This window comes from Falco rusticolus, chromosome 4 (genome assembly GCF_015220075.1).
Source record: "Falco rusticolus isolate bFalRus1 chromosome 4, bFalRus1.pri, whole genome shotgun sequence".
In the NCBI taxonomy this organism is placed as follows: Eukaryota; Metazoa; Chordata; class Aves; order Falconiformes; family Falconidae; genus Falco; species Falco rusticolus.
In genome coordinates this window covers 77,777,557-77,794,810 of record NC_051190.1, presented here as the reverse complement: position 1 = coordinate 77,794,810, position 17,254 = coordinate 77,777,557, and the positions used below count along the sequence as shown (strand labels likewise).

At 38.8% G+C, this 17,254-nt stretch overlaps 1 protein-coding gene across 3 annotated transcripts in view; it reads left to right on the top strand.

The window, feature by feature from the left end:
• Positions 1 to 17,254, top strand: part of SLC25A13 (solute carrier family 25 member 13) — a 101,492-nt gene that overhangs the window by 13,107 nt on the left and 71,131 nt on the right. For all 3 annotated transcript variants that reach the window (XM_037383658.1, XM_037383656.1, XM_037383655.1), the window contains 2 exons: positions 10,882 to 10,935; positions 14,937 to 15,079. In XM_037383658.1, the coding sequence (XP_037239555.1) occupies positions 10,882 to 10,935; positions 14,937 to 15,079 (197 nt within the window). The remainder of the gene's footprint in view (positions 1 to 10,881; positions 10,936 to 14,936; positions 15,080 to 17,254) is intronic.

The window sequence follows — 17,254 nt, the reverse complement described above, 5'->3', positions numbered from 1 at the left end:
TCCATTAAAATAGTTTTTGTCACTGACATCAAGTCAGCCTTCCTCCTTCCTGTCATTTCACCTGTCTAGCGCTGCTTGCCATTGTGTGTCAGTCTAACTGGAAACTACTTTGTAAAGATCATGAATTAGTCCCATGTTGATGCTGTTCAAAAGGAAGAAAAACATGGCAACAACAAACTTTCAACAATTGCTTTTACTCTGTTCACATGCCCAAATCAGTTAGTTACTTGGTCTGCATCTTTTCTTTCAAGACCGACTGGTGTGAAGCAGTGGGTTCAGTGTGTTGTGCATTGTGAACATTGTACTACAAAAGTTTTGTGCTTCTCTTTTCTTCTCGCAGTAAAGAAAATGATAGTGACTGTAAACATCTTGCAATTTACTTTTGGTGTTCCATGTAACCTATAGATACAGTATGTCAGTTACGAGAATAGCCCAAACCAGAATACTTAATTCTCAAGTGTGTAAACATTCAACCCAAATACTGTATAATTAAAGTATCAGTTAATAGTTCCTTATTCTTCGTGTCATTGACAAGTTAAGGCTAGTAAACCAACTTTGCCCATTTTTCTTGTGAATGAGCCGGGAGAGGAGGAGGGAAAGAGGGCACTGAGCTTTTGAAAATGATGGAAAGACCTTTGCAAAGTATGCACAAAAGGACTGTCAAATACGCTGTTTTCCTTCAGTGTTTTTAGAAAGTTTTATACAGAATACGTATCCACAATTCATTTGTGGCTTTGAAAGCCTCTGGGGGTACTTCATGTTGTGTGTGGCCCACAGTTTGATTCAACAAAGGGATATGTAATGAAAACTAATGTGAGGTCTCCTGGCTTTTCTGTTCACTGTTTGAAGACTTCCTGGTCTGGACAGGTTGTGAAAGCTGCAAGGAGTAACTGCTGATTGATTACCCAGTATTTTCATGAGGCAAAGGATTAATTTTTTGTATGTAAAGGGCTGGATCAACTGGTCAGAAAGAAGGTTTTGGAATTTAACTGTGTTTTTGACAGTTGATGACAAAAAGTGAACTGCATTGTCTGCTGATAACCAGTAGCTTACTATGGGATGGCAGACATTGCTCTGAATTCATTTGGTGCTGTCAGGGTTCTGACATAAACCCAAGTGTCCAAGGCATGAAATGAAAGAACTCCTGGTTAATGAGACATTGAAAGAATAGTGCTAAAATTTCTCTAGTGTCTTAAACTCTGCTCTGTGTTTGGTTAATCTGGTATGTTTAGATTTTAGTTTAACTGCAGTGCTCCCAAAGAAAATGGAACTCTCTTTTCTGGCAAAAAAAAAAAAAAAAAAAAAAAAAAAAAAAAAAAAATTCAATAAAAAAATCTATTTCTGTATGTAAGTACATACATACATGCCTGAAGGTAATTTTAGGATTGTTTTTTTAGATTCCTGTCCTTAAATCAAAATGCTTAGTTTGACAACATCATAATTTCCACTGCAACCAAATGATCTCACAAAAATATTCTGAGGGCAGTGCAGCAGAAGTAAATTTAATGTTTTAATGAAACAGTTGTTGCTTTATGCAAATATATGTGATAAAATAGACTCACAGATGACAAGCCAAAATCATTCAAGCTAAAATCAGAATACTTTATAATTAAAATGTATTAAAATGCTGGAAATGTTTCTGCAGTTTCTTAAGGAGATGAGAAGTTTTTAGTTATTGTTGTCAGGTATCTTACAACTTTCATAAATTATGGAGGGTTACTGTGAAGTCTTTAATAATTTGATTGAGTTGCAGCTAGTCACTGGCAGGTAAACCTTTAGTGTTAGAGTCACTGCCTTACGTAAATGATTTAGGTCGTCTTTGGATTATTTTATATTCCCATGCGAAACTGCAGATTATTTCCAAGTTCCCTTTTTGATAGCTTCAACTTCCCATTCAGGTCTGTAGCAAGAATGAAGGTCACCTGCCTACAGTAGCTTGTGACAACTGTGTAACCTGCTAATATTTAAGCACCAAGCATTTGTTTATTAATACTGAAGATAAGAATTGTAAAAGAAGGTGCCTTTGCTTTGTAATTGCCCTGTCTTCAGGGAGATGTTCTAATAATTTAGAACTAAAACCCGTATGATGGGAATTGGACAAATGGTGATACTGTTGCTTGCAGGCAAAAGAGAGCATGTTTGCAAACTCATATTTTGGCATATGTATTTTGAGATGACAGATGAAAATCTTTAAGGGAGAGAGACAAAGTTATTTGAAAATCCAGGTTTTCTGTAGTCAGAGGTCGACTAGCATGTTTACTGAGGAAAGGTGGGTAGTTACTGTGACTCAGCTTTCACAGAGCATTGGCGTGCTCCCCGTGTCCCAGTATTCTGCAGTGCTGAGTGCTGTACAGACAAAAAAGAAAGGAAGAACCCTTTTTTCTTATTATTGTTTCAAGTAATACAGTGTCATTATTTGTCCAAGTATGTGTTGGAATGCTGCTGTTATTTTTGTTAGCTATGAGGAAGGGCTCCTGACTGCAGGACTTAAGCTTTTCTTTGAGTCTTATCATAACGTAGCCTTTAGTAAGTTTGCTTTGTGTGTGAGATGCTGTTTCCATTGTGCAGTTGTCTTTTGTTCTTTTTAAGGTTGTAGAATTGGATCCATGCACACACAGGGATTCATGCCCACTCCCACACCCTTCCCAGTTCTCTGAGCTGCTGAGGTGTAGCATTTTGAATAGAGTTGAATAGATGGATTTGATTATAAATAGGATCTTGAAAAGTGAACTTCTGTGTTCAAAGAACAAAACACAACACTGAAACAAAATACATGTACCTGTCAGTTATTCCTACATAATTCCTGTCACGCAATTATTAGTCAAGACATACAATGTATAGGAACTTTTCTCCAGCACGTTTCTTTTACTTGCTCATTCACAAGCGTGAAGTTGCAAATAACAACAGTTACTCTAGCAACAACTTGAGACAGACCTTTCCACAAGTTTATGGGCACTGATGGCACATCCGTATAATTTTTTTCCCCTTATCACAGAATTAGTAGTTTTCTAAGAGCAGACCATTCTGTTATGATGCTTGTGTGTGGCTGTGTTCCAGGTTTGCTTTCTTCTAAGGGCAGCAGGTTTTTATTTATCACTGCAAACGATCCTGCTCACTTGCTGCTGGAACCTGTTTCACAGTGTAACTTCCATTGCATTGACATCCAGGAGAGAAAATCACAGAGAAACCTTTTGTAACACTGTTCAGGTTGTCTATTCCTGCCATTGTTTTCTGTCTTCATTCTGTAAATTGTGAAGGTGCCAGATAAAGCATGGGACACTTTCTAGATCGCTGTGTGCACTGCAAGGCAGCAGGTGCAGTGCAGGACTCTCAAGAAGTTCCTTGGTAGTGCAGCTATATCTGTTTATATTGTTTTATCTACCTATTGTTTTGAATTTTTTGATTGTGACTCGTGTTGGTAGAACACCTGATCATTCAGGCTGCAAAAGCTACTTTGTGCCATGCCAAAGGCAGAGTGAGTGTTTGGGTGTTGGGGGCTGGAGCTGGGATCCAAGTGAAACTGGGAGTGATTGTCTCCATTGAGCTGTGTGAGCTGTTTGGAACCTTGAGCACCACGAGCGTGGGAACCTTGGAGAGGCACGTTGGTGGCTTGTGTGTTCCATTCAGTGATGCCTCTCCCAGAGCTCACTGGGGCTCTGCACGGCTGTGAAATGATGCTTCCTGAAGCAAACCATGGTGTTAAATGGCCTTCTGTCTTAATTGTGGCTTACGCATTGCTTAATTCTGGTCCAAATACATGTTTTATGCTAATAACATTGGATGCCAAATAAAATTCATGCTGCCCTGATAGTCTGCCGCTTCTCCCTGACAGTTTTTAAATGGTAACAGGTATCTAATCTTCAGCTTCCTCCAGGAGCTACTTTTGATCTTGGAGTTGCCCTGGAGAATTTTCCTATCCTTTGCTTTTTTGGGAGAGATGACTGTTTTCCTGTCAGATGCAAGCCTGAAGTTGAGCTCTAGTAGTAGCACTGGGGTGACTGCTTTTGGAAGATGGACTGGAGACAGTTGTTTTGAGCTGATGATCAATGCAGTGGTTATACAGTAGCACTGTAGTAACAGAGCAAGCCCTAGGACAATGAAAAGAAGTCTGTAAACTGAGCTGAGGTAGGAAACAAGTATGTCTTAGCAGGTTGACCTTGGTGATGCTTAGGTATGCCTCCAGTTCTGAAAAGTGTAAGGAAGCAAAAGGGAGAGCAGAGTAACAGTGTTAGCATCTTATCATCCCAACCATCTATGGTGAGCAAGAGGGGGGTATTTTTGAAAAATACCCAAGAGTTGATGGAAAAGTCATTTGACTGTTCTCTTTAGTAGCTCATGTGGAAATAAACTTTTTTATTGAAAACCCCCTAATATATCTTATGTATAATTATTGCATTTCTTCAAGTGAGTGGTGAGCTCTAGTTTGCTGAGATACATTGGGATATGTTAATATTACATAATGGCCATAGCAAAGTAGCTTGTTTGTGTATCTTTGAATCACAGTCCTGAAGATCATCTGAGTAAAAATGTGTTGTAGAGGAGCTGTGAGACAACAGGGAATACTACTTTTGAGGAAGAAGATGGACTGATGCAGTCAGATGACTGTAGCACTTTATGATAGGTATAGAAAATGATGGGAGAGCTGAGCTTTTTCTGTTAGCAACATGAAAGAAAAGTGGAAGAGAAGTTTCTGGTTTTCACAAAGAGTTGGTTTTCAGGTTCAGCTTCTTGCTGTAGTGTAGTGCATCATGTTTTGTTGTAGGAGTGACAGCAATTGCATCCTTGTCCTCATCCTGAGGCAGACTACAAACTAATAGTCCAGTTAGTTCCTAACTGCATCTTCTGATTTGTGCTTAAAGTTTGGAATGGATATTATTGGTCACAGTGTGATGCTTTTTCCTTTTGTTAAACAGTTTTGCTGAGCAATGACAATGCCTAGCTGTTTTTACCTGAGTATTGGGCTAGTTTTATGGTCCTTCTGTTTTCCAGGTCTTTAAGTAGGAAAATTTTAGAAGTACACAGTCTAAATGTATTTTTACATAGCATTAATTAGCCGTTCTTGGAAATTCTTGTAGTGGTTTTCCTTAAGAAATATACTGCTTTTACCTTGGTTTCTGTAACCTACTTCGAAGCATTGGACAAAATGGACAAGCGTTTTCCTGTATGTATGTAATTGATAACTGTGTGTTGGTCTCCGATCAATTTGCTTGCAAAAATACTATGGTTTATTGGGAATATTGTGTGTGAGAACTATCTTAGGAATAAGCCAGCTGCATTTGCTTTGGGACTTTGAAAGTAGGATCAAAGCTAGCAGGTAATTGCCCAATAAAGTAGGTCTAGCTTTGATGCACTTGGGGGAAGTGAACCTTTCACTTACCATGATGCAGAAGACGGACTGGAATTGCCTGGAGATTTATAATTGTGACAGAGGGAAGATGGATGCGAATAGTTCTGCTTGAGATTTTCTGCCTCTGTTAGCTAGGAGACTTTGTTCTGCTTCACTATTGTGTGGAGTAGACTCAGCACAAGGGTCCAGTTTTGGTAGTGTTTATTCTGTATTTCTGCACACTGAATCAGCCTGTAGGATCTGAGAAGACTTTGTTGATTAGTGTTAATAACATTTCTTTTTCTTAGCTTAGCTAGGTGTTACTGGACAAAGGAACGCAGTAACTGCTGCTTAGTGTAGGATTACATTTTTGCAAAATGTAATTGTAATGTTCAACCTGGAGGATGAGAACTGTTTTTAGAAAATAAATGTTTTTGTCTCAAGTCAGACTGGTCAGACTGAATGTACCTGCTTAGTAGTTATCAGCTTCTGTTACAGTGCTTCTTACCCTAAGCCTTTAGGTAGGTATGGCAAATGCCATCTGATTATATTTTTCGAGGAGAAATACTCAACTTACCATTAAGAAGGTCTAGCGAGAAGATCTTTTTGATCTGCATTCTGTGCCAGCAATCCTTGCAGTTATCTGCTTCCCTTCTTGGTGAGCTGGTCCACATCTTGCTTGCAAACTTCCCTGTGATGCTGAGGTCTGTGTAGTTTGCTATCCATTGCAGATCACAGTCAAGTTCTTTTACTTGGATTCTGTCGCACAGAAGGAATGGCAGTGCTTTTACTGAGGTCAGAATATGCTGAAGCATGTTGGGCTAATGAAAAATGGTTATTGGGGCAGCTGAAACAGGAGACAGTGCCCTGGACAGATGTTGCTGCAAAACACTTGTAACTTAGGATGCTGTGTGTGATGATGGAAGGTGACCAAGGGGAGTTGCTAGGTTAGAAAAATGGTATGTGTATGTGGTAGTATTAATGTAAATGTGTGAGAAGGGTGATTCTCACCTAAATAAGCAGGTTAGTTGTATTAAAATAGAAACTGGAGTGTTGTTTTAGCAAATACTTACACAGTATTAATAAATTACTGGTCTGATTCAAACTTGGCCAGTAACTGCACTTTAACTGTTTTTTGATACTCCAGTCACTCATTTAAACAAGAATGTAAGGTCAGACCCTGGTGTGATCTCCTTTTGAGTTGCACATACTTTTAGCCAGAAGGAAATATTACAATGGACCGCTTACATAAACTGGGCCACATGTGTTTGAGTCTTACAGGTGGACTCAATAACTTGTGATGAAACTCAAGAATACCTCTAGAAGACAGGAGATTTCAATCTTGATTTGAGGTCTTTTTGTGGTGTCAAATACATTGCATTCTTTAGTTGTGTTTAGGAATGGAAGAACAAACAGTATTAGTTTCAACGTGAAGCTACTAGAGCTTGTGATCACTTGTTAGGCCTTACATCAAATATCTCTCTGTATATGCCTATAGATTGTGTCCTCTAGAACTAAACAGACTGAGCTCACCAGAGCCTAGCAGAGAGGTAGCCCTGCCACAGCTTCAGTTCTCTGCTTGGAGAAGGGCTGCTCTCCAGCACCTTACCTGATCGGTGTCAAGAGTTTTTAAAGATAATGAGGTGGAGGGGTACATCTTTACCTCCATCAACTTTCTCCTTCGCACTTGAGCACTATTCAGGTTAAACAAAGAAGAAGAAACAAGGTAAGAGATGTTTATCTCTTTACCTTGAGTTAGGACTTACTGTTGTCCCATTAGACTTCTGGAATATTATAGCAATTCCTAAGTATTCCTGGATCCCCATCACCTTTCTACTACTAAAGCGATCTTAACCATAAAGGTGAGAAAGTCAGACGTTTTATATTTGCCATTAGAATAATGCTATTTTGGCGTTAATTCTGATTTTCCTACTGCTCTTCTCTCTTGCCCACCCATGTTGTTTTTCTCTTTATTGGGTGGAGCACACTCACTGCTTTATTAGTCCTTTTGTGTCTTCTGATATTATATACCATCTGGCAACCTGTTTGTTCTGCCTTGTGTATGACAAAAATACTAATAGAGTTGATTGGAAATGTACTACAGTTTTCTTTGGTTCCCACAGGATTCTATTTTCTTGCAGTTGTGCAGTTAAATTTGTCTGGGAAGAGTCTGTTTGCATGTGTTGTTGAGGGTGGAAGTGAGACTGAAAATGCCTGCCGTTGTAAATTGAGCATAGGTCAACAAGGAGAAAATAGCTCCACTGGAGAAAAATGGGCTGAAATTAACATCAAGAGAGCAAGGGAATCTAAGGATATGAACAGCTTCAGTGTGCAAATCAACCTGTGTGTTACTGTCCGTCACTTACAGAGCTTTCCCTTTTTCTGTGCACCGTCTGTCTCCCTTTGCTTAATGTCATTGCTAATGGGAGGGATATGGCATTTTTAAATTCAATTCTTATATTGCCTGTGCTGGCTGGTTCTTCATATACATTGTAACGCACATGTACGCATAGTATGTTGGCTAAAACTTACATCCACTTTAAGAATGAAAATCTCTGCTGATGTTTTCTGTATGTTATCCCTGTCTTTTCTGTAGTATGTCCTGACTTTGTTATAATCCTGCACCTTAGTTTCTGTACTCCCTGTTGTCTCCTGTTTTTTAAAAATAAATGTTGTTTGTTGGAGAGCTTTCTTCACTGAATCTTACTTAATAAAAATTACTGGGTTTTTTTTCAAGTGTCAGTATCTGTTACATAGCACCTCTTTGTAAAGAGCAGTAACAAACATTATTTCCCTTGGATCTGCTTTATCAAATGCCTCGTCACGCAACTAGAGAGATATCATGCTGGTTTTATCTCAGGCTGTTTTTTGTCTTTATGGAGAGAAGGTAAAGTAAAATGGAGAAGTCTTTCCAGTAACAAAACACATCACCTAAGCCCACTTATATGAAGGTCAATAAGTATCATCTGAGTTGACTGAAGAAGCAGCTTGTGTCTGTGGGTGACTTTTCATGAGGCATGTTACCTGTTGGCTTGCAGTCTTGTGGGCATCAGGGTACTTAGCCCACCTTCAACTGCTAATGTAACTGACAGCAATTTTCAGAATGGTATTGAGAGCGATATTTTGACATTTTCCAGAAGGGGAATCTGCTAGTAATGCCTGTCATAGGGATCGGTTCTTCTGGGTGTGCAGCTCCAGCTTTGCCCACAGCTGGGGATGGATGAAAGGCTGCATTAAATACTTCTGCTCTTCGCACTGGTATTGCTGCATTAGTGTCGGTCCTCCTGAAGCTGTAACATAGAGTAATAGAGGGTCTGTTCCTTAACTGGGATCAAATAGACCTTTCAAAATGGAGATTGGTAAATGATGTGGGCAAACCAAATAATGCAGTGCTGCTAACCATCCCTTTCCTCTCCTGTTTCCCAGGAAATGGAAGAATATGGAAGTAGATTGTGGGGAATGGAGGGAAGCTGTGGTCTGCAGCCATGGCTTGGGTTGCTGGTCTGCAGTGCCTCTGCATTCATTGACCTGACCGACTTCAGCCCTGTCTTTCAGCATATCGTTTGAAAGAAACTTGCTGTAAAAAACCCAGTAGAATTGCCCCTCTAATCAAAGGGGGCTGAAAAGTGGTAGCTGGGCTGAAAGCATGTTTTAGCTCCCAAGTTTCTCAAGATTGTTAATGTCAGTGAAACCAAAGGAAAGTGAGTGTAAGTTCAACTATCAGCGTGTACCCTTTCATCCCTGGTTTCTTTAGGCTTAGATTTCTGGGACAGTGAAAAATTTAAACTTCAATGCAGATGAAGTTTGACAGTGATTTGTTTTTAATGGCTATAGGTGTTTGAAGTGTCTTTTGTTTGCCTGTATAGTGGCAAGATACTGGATTGCAGCAATATACAAATGTTGGGTTTTTTTCTTTTCACAAAGTAGTTCCCAATTGCTCTAGGGTAACCAGATTTTTACAAATGGGGTTAGATTAAATCTCTGCTTACTACACAATGTTTACGTTTAGAATAGCTTGTACTTTAGAAAAATACACATTTTCTATGAAGATTCCCAGCTTCACGATTACACTTCGTTTTTTTGCAACTGCCTCCACACAGATTTCTGTGCAAACACAGTATTGGGACTCCAGCTGTGGGACTGTGTCAGTTGAATCCTAGCATAACTTCAGGTGTGGTTTTTCCCTTATAAAAAACAAACAAAACTTCTAAAATTTTACAAGAAACCTTATTCCTACAGATTTCTTAAAATACTCTAGATTTTTTTTGGGAGGGTGTTCTTTGTTGTGGTTTTTGGTTGGGTTTTTTTTGTTTAGTTTTTAAATGACCCATTTTAGGGTAAGGAAAAACTTACTGAAGATTCTTCATTAAATGTACATGAGGTTATAATACTGTGGTACAGACTTACAGACTCCTACCATTTTCTGCAGTAGTTTAGGGTGCTACTAGAAATGTACTAGCAGTGACATTTGCCTTTACAGCCTGCCGTTGCGCTGGAGAGTCAAGAAAGTAGGTAGTCATGTTTTATTGATAATGTTTCTGATGTTCAATTCTTAGGTGAGATTTTACATCTTGCCCTTTGGCTGTTTATTCCCCGTTACAGAGACGTTTTCGCAAGCTTTTTAAAAATCCAGGTTTGCGGGCAAAGTAATGTTCTTATTTTATTAGAAATAGATTGATGTGATTAATTGACTTCTCAGATAATGGTTATTATGTTGGCAAGCACATTTTACAAAGTATCCTGAAGAAGGAATGGGAAACTATATAGCAGGCACAGACTTGAGCGGATGAATCCAATTACTGCCAAAAGCAGCAAATGGATGGCACAATCTGTCAACAAGGAAAATATTGATGGGCTTACTCCGTAGTGGATATAGAATATTTTTTAATTCAGTATTTTGGGAAAAAATATTTTAATTAATTTTGAGTTTTTTGTGCTAAATGTAACAGGATTTAGTTGGAACTGGCTAGTTTTATGATCTGCAGAAAAATCTAGATACTGTGCTTTCTGAATTTTCCTCATCAAAAAGGTCTACGCTATAAGTTTAAATAGTTTAAAATGCTGGAAGTAGAAGTACCAATAAACCAAATAATTACATTGGAATTCAGTCTGTTACAGAGTTGCTTTCTTGGACAAGTTTGTAAGTCTGAGTGTTTTATTCTTGCCATCTGTCAGTTGGGGGCTGTGTATGGTACTCTGAAATTCGTAGAGGAAAGATGCTGGAAGTATAAAAATGTATATGGTAAAGATGGTATAATGCTGAATCCCAGCAGAGAGGTATGTAGGAAAGATTTGATACTTGAACGTCTTTATAACTTGTTAATGTGTGCTTGTTTAAGAATTGCAGGGTTGCATAAGGGAAGCATTTACAACAACAATGTTGAATAACTTAGTGTGAGTAAAATAAGCATGGCCAGCTAAAGCAGTACCTAATTTATCTAAGGTGAACATTTGTTTTCATCACTCATTCTGTTGCTTGAATGCTTCCTTTTAAATGACACTTTGACATCTTTTGTATAAATTACGCATATTAATGTAATTTTATTTACTTGTAGGTGGCTCTAACCAAGAGAGCTGATCCAGCTGAGTTAAAAACAATATTTTTGAAGGTATGTATAAAGTAAATATTTTACTCTTTCTGCTTAAATTTTTCATATCTTTTGCTCCTTTATTGCAGCATACAACTCTTGATAGTTTTTCCAACCATTAATCATTCACTGTATTATTACCATGTTAGATTTAAATACCATTATCAGAATTGAACAATGCTCAACAAGAAGTCAGATACACTCCTGAGTGATTATTGTATTGACTCAGAAAGAAGTATTACTATCTTAGAAAAAAACCTGCATTGTTCGGAGAATGCGGTGGGAGTTTCAGTATTGCTCCTGCACATGGTAAAATGTTCATGTAGACACCTTGCTGTTAGACCATTTGGGAAACTTTCTCCTTCCCTCCTTCCTTGCTTTTTTACTTCTTTAATTTGCAGAAGTGTTGGTAAGATCACCTTCTGAAGGGGTGGCTGTATTTATTATTTAACTAAAATTCCTTCTGTGCTGGCCTGCTGTAGAAGTATGCAAATAAAGAAATGACTTGTGTACTTGCTTCTATACTTGAGAGAAGTGTGCTTTAGTGTTTTGCTGGAAATTGGCTTTCTTTGACCCATTTCATAAATTTAAATAACTATTCCTAACCTTCCTAAGATTTATTAGTACAGTTTCTGTATTAGTTTGGTAATCTGGTGTGGAAAAAAAGAGTACAGAAATTAGTGGGTCTGGAGAATATATATACGAGGTAGGTGCCACAGTGCTACAGGGAGCTGTTGTATCCAAATTATTTTTATGAAGGTGTTGAGTGCCTAAGAGAGCTCATACCTTTCCTAGTTCCCTCTCTCCAGCATCATGCCTCGCGCTCTGTGCACTTCTTGGCATGTTTTCCATTGTCCCTAGTGAGCTATTATTAACAACATGTGTAGGTGTCACTATGTATGTTGCCAGTATTTATAGTTTTATCATATACTGTCAGTATTTATAGCTCTGAAATCAGATTTTCAGTTGAGAAAGCCAGAATTTAACTTATTAAGTCCTGGAACATGTATCTGTCAGGAGAGCAAAAAGGCTCTTGAAAAAAGATGGGATAATGTGATTTTCAGGGGTAAATGCTATAAGAGCAGGAGCAAGGTAGCAGAAAAGGCAGATGGGGAGTAGACCATTGACCCAAGAAGGTGGTAGCATTGAGGAAGGGAATAAACATAGCGGAGAGAAGCCTGGTCCCTTCTGCAGTAGGAGGTGATGCTCAGTTGTGTGTGTGTGGGGGGAGTTGGTTGGTTTGCTGAGAATAGTGGCAAAATTTGTTTCCTATCTGCCTGTGAGTATTCACCTGTTTTGTGTTTCTGAAGATGGTAGCTCCCTCAGCTTTCAGTTTTGGTGGATTGAGTGGGTCGTGGTTAAGCACACGAAATACCAGCTCCAGTTTATTTTTTTCCCTTTTCTGCTTTCCCTTCCACTGAAAAGAAGGGCTCTCAGTAAAGTGGAGTAATGAAATATGAGGTAAATATTCAGTGCAATACAGAATTTGTTGTGCTGCTTAGTGCTGAGGAGGAGAAAGGATGAGTGAATGTGGTATGTTGTTTTGTGCCCTACAGGTAAATGATAGCCGGGGTGTTAATTAAGCTGCCTCAGACAGTTGTAAGTGATGAGGCCAATACAGTTGCTTTTGCAGGTTGTGGGATCTTCACTTGTAAAGTTACTTGACAGCCATTCATTCTGCTTCAATTAAGAATTAAAAAATATGGTTGCCTGGTAGGAGTGGTACCCACTGTGTAGAAATAAATGTGAAGCTACCAGCTGAAGTAGTTGATTACAGTCAACTTTTAGTATATTTAATACATCAACCCCCCAATATAATGTTTGCAAATCTTATTTAAAATGGGGTTGAACTGGTTAATACTTGACTATCTAAAATGTATGTAAATAAGTTACCAAAAAGCCATTAAGTACTATTGTATAATATCAAATTCTCTGTGGGTATAATTGCCAAAGTGGGGAAAAATACAATTGTGAAGAACCATTTTTTTAAATGTCTCTCCTCCAAAACCAATAGAATTGATGTTTTTCTCTTTTTGTTATGATAATTTCCAAGAGTAACTCTACTTTTTCTAAGTCTTCTACCATAACCCCTAAGAGATTAGATTTTAGTCGAAGTGATCAAGCTGACATTTTCCAAGGTCATTTTCTATATGTAGTATAGAGTACGTGATTGGATTTCAAATACACTTGAGTAAATCACAATGACAAGAAACAGGGGGACACTGAAACCTTGTACTGTTTTCTGTTATTGAGTGCCCTAGCAGGGGGTTAGCCTGAATGAAAAAAAAAGAAATACAGGAGCATAGGCTGTCTGACTTATTTGATTTGTTTCTCAATAGCAGCTGTGTTAAAAAGTTTCTGAGGCTGGGATTCTGAAAGGTTCTGTCTCCCTGCAAATGATTACATTGAAATCAATTGATCTGCTAGTTCTTATAAAAGTATACAATTCACAATTCCTTGCAGTGTATCAGCTAGAAAGCTTGCATTATGAACGTTGCCTATTGAAACAGGAATCCTTAAATGCTAACCAATATATAGATGCCAAAGCAAGTTATTTTTTGTTTGGTCTTGCTTCTCTGAAGCCTTGTTTCTTGAAGATATTGCTGTATCTGAAGACTGTATTTATATAGCACTAGAAGAAAATAATCTACTTAGTGTTAGACTTTGGCATCCCTCTGAGAGGTACATGCCTACAGCAGGTATAACGGTACTCTGCAGGCACCAGTGTGGCTCTATGAAATGAAAACTGGCAGTTTCCTTCCCTTAGCAGAGCCATAGCAATGTAAACCAAAACACGTGTCTTTGAAGTACACTACAAAATAGCAATAAGCATCTAATTTATTTATTACTTTACTGTGGATAATGCTCTGTGGGGAGCTGCAACAATGGTTTATCATTCTACCTTGCCTTTTTAAAAAAAAGAGAAATTAACAGTTGCTTTCCTGTTCTCCATGCACATTTGTTATCTCAAGACAAACCTGTTTCCCTTAGAGCAAACACGTGGTTTTGCAAATGTTGCCTGGGATTTCTTTTCTTCTTAATTATTGTCCTTGTGTTCTTCCCTTAAAAAACATTTTTAGGGTCAATTTCAGTTTTACCCTTCTACAGAAAATGAAGGCTTTAAATTTTGAGGGGTGACTGAGGAATCAGGGTAAGGGTGGAAACAAAGGCAATTTTATTTGTTTATGTATTATCTTAAAAATACTTTAATATTCGTTTTCCTTGATATGCAACATGTTACTGGAGGCTTCCCTTGGGAGTGAATAAGCTTGGGTCTGTCAATAGCTGTTTTCTGGAGTAATATGCCAGTAACTATGGTATTAAGTGGGAGTAATGTATGCCAGCAGCGTTTGGTGAGGTGTCAGACCTCTTTTCTTGTTTCTTCAGTGTGCTGAATTGTCGAAGTTTTTGTTCTCTCTTACATTTTTCTGCAAATGCCGTTCTTTGGCCTCCTTTCAGCAGTTCAACCAAGGAGTATCTGTACGGTCTTTACTTAGGGACCAGCAGTGGCTGAAGGTGGTGTGGAGTTCCTCCAAAATAGCACCCCCAGGTGGACAGTCCTACGGGATCATTTACTCCACTAGTACTGCAATGTCATGTTGTGGGTGTAAATCTGCCTTATTATTCCGAAGTAGAATGGCTACACAAAGGAGTCATTTCATTTAAATAAGATATGCTGGAGTATCCCGTTGCTGTCAGAATTTCAGTGGGCCTGAGGTGCCACATCCATGTTGGCAAATGTGTGTACTTCAAGAAAACATTTGGTACTGGAGCATTTCTAGACTACCATGGAGAAACGTTGACATGATAAACAAAAAATCATGTATCTGCCACTTTTCTGGCTGGGAAGCAAAGCCTTCAGCTACTTGAGTAGCCCCTACTTAACTCTTCCCTGTTTATGTTGTAGCCTTGTAGGCTGTAGATTCTTCGGAGCCTGCTCGTGGTAGGAAACTATGGGTGGTGGTAATAAATGCCCGGAGAAGGATGTGTCTGAGGCACTGAATATTGTATTCATTTGGCAGTATGCAAGTGTGGAGAAGAATGGCGAATTCTTCATGTCTCCTAATGACTTTGTCACACGGTACCTGAAGATAATTGGAGATGGTTTGCCTAATGCAAGCACTGTACAGCTCCTTGCAGGTGTGGTGGATCAGACAAAAGATGGGTAAGTGGTTTTTGTGTTGGTTTTTTTTTTTCTCTTCTTTTTCTGTTTGTTTAAAAAATACAAAACCATTCTTCTAAAACAGTCTGGTCCCTTGAAGGGTGGTAGGGTTTTGTTTTTGTGGTGTTTTGCTTTTTGTTGTTGGTTTTTGGTTTTTTTTTTTTTTGCCTGCAGATACATGAAGGAATACTGTATCTTTTAAGTGGAAAGAGTAGAAACAATATTTTGGACTGCATGTACCATTTAGCTGAGCAAACCATTTTCTGTCTACTGTGTATTTTTAATTCATTGAACCTTTTATATGTTTGTTGGCTGGCTCCCCTAACTCCTGCTCTTCTTTACTTCCATGAGTCTTTCTGTCTCTGTTTACTTTAAGTATCTGTCAAAAACACATTCAAATAGCAATCCAAATTAAGTTTAGGTGGTGTAGGAAGAGGTTGTAGGAAAAAGTGCCCCTGCTTTATTTTGTCTTAGCACTGTTAAAGGTTTTTGCCACTGTATTTTCCCTTAAGAGGGAGGAGGAGTAACTAAGGTATTTAGGGAGCCACTTTGCAAGCTTGGGAAGACAGCAGTGAAGTTGGTTGCACATGGTTTGCATTTGAAAGGCTGACTTTGCCAATAGGCAAGATTAGCTACCCCTCCATCTTCCTCCCCCTTTCTTTAATGAAATCCTAGCTTTTGCTTTTGGTACTTGCCCAGGCAAGCTGTCTCTTCACCTATATGAATGCATTTTTGGAACCCTGCCTTTAAAGTATCTTTAGAGAAACTTTAGAATAATTAGCTATGGACTTAAGGTCTGTAGTTGTGGCATTTCTAGAAACTAGAAAACCTCAGGCATGACTCATATCAGTGGCTGGAGAGAGCAAAATGTGAGATAAATAAGGCATGACTAGAGAATGCAGGCTTCCTATGGAACAGATACATGCATAAGCGAGAACTTTTGCAGTAGTTTCTGTGCTGTCTTTTCTGCTCAGCCATCCTTATGTATCTGGCAGCTGGGCACTTTAAACCTTGCATATGAGTTAATGTGATGATTGTTACCCCTGGTAAAAGAATTCTGTAAAAGATTACATTGCTCACATTGGCATGATGGCAGTAAGAAAGTGGTGGCTTCAGCTAGCATTGGACTGAAAATGTTAAACATTTCTCAGATTACTTGCCTTGGTTTGACGCCTGTAAAAACAGCATTTTCCAAATTACATGGCTTCAAATCCATTTTGTAATAAGAAGATTGAGAGTATAATCCATACCTTGTGATTTGGATCTCTCCCTCACAAGCAGAAGCTGGTGTCAGGAAGAGCAAAGTGTAAAACTGTAGCCTATGTGAACTTGTTGACAAGTTGGGATTTCGTAACTTGGCATGATCTTGTAGGAATTTTGCGGTGTAGTATTGAGGCTTCTAATTGCTGCTTTCTGCCATGGGTAAGGACTGTTTCTGCAGTCCAGACTGTGCAGTGACAGAGGACTGCATGTTTCTAATGTGTCTTCGGAGAGTCTCTTCTGGTATTAAGGCTGTCTTCTTGTTTAGCTGCTATACTAATACGTGAAAGAATGGAGAAGGTTCAGAAAGTGATTAGCATCCATCTCTCTCTAACCTGGCATTGTAGCACTTTTTGCCATGTGGCCAGGCATTTGTACCTTGTTCTAATGGGGCATAAAGTAATTCACAAAGTGATCACCTGAAGCAAGGATCAATCACTTTTGGTTCCTGGAATGACATCTCCTAGGGACGGCAGTAGGACCAGCTGCTCTTCTCGTATTGAATTATTTCCAACTTGGCAGTCCAGAGCTCCTAGTACAAAACTGCTTTTGTTAGTGATCTTTTTTAATAGTCTGGTCAGTGTTTAGACACTCAAACGTATTTAAGGTCATAAGAGTCTGTTCAGTAATTCAGCTTTATTTCTGGTATAAAATAGAAGGTAGCTTGCAAGAGCAGTGACAAGTTAATTTTGTTATAGTGTTAGTAGCTTGAAGTAGTGCAGTTCTGAAAATACTGCTAGGATACCTCTAGAAGCATTTATCTACTGCCTTGGATCCCCGTTTTCCTCTGAAGAAGCATCTGTTCTTCATAACTGGTGAGCATGACCACCCTTCACTAAAAGGGTCTGAGCCCAGAATCACCAGGGTTGTTCCTAGCACTTCTTAAAATGCTTTTTAATTCCTTCTGATTTTGGTGAG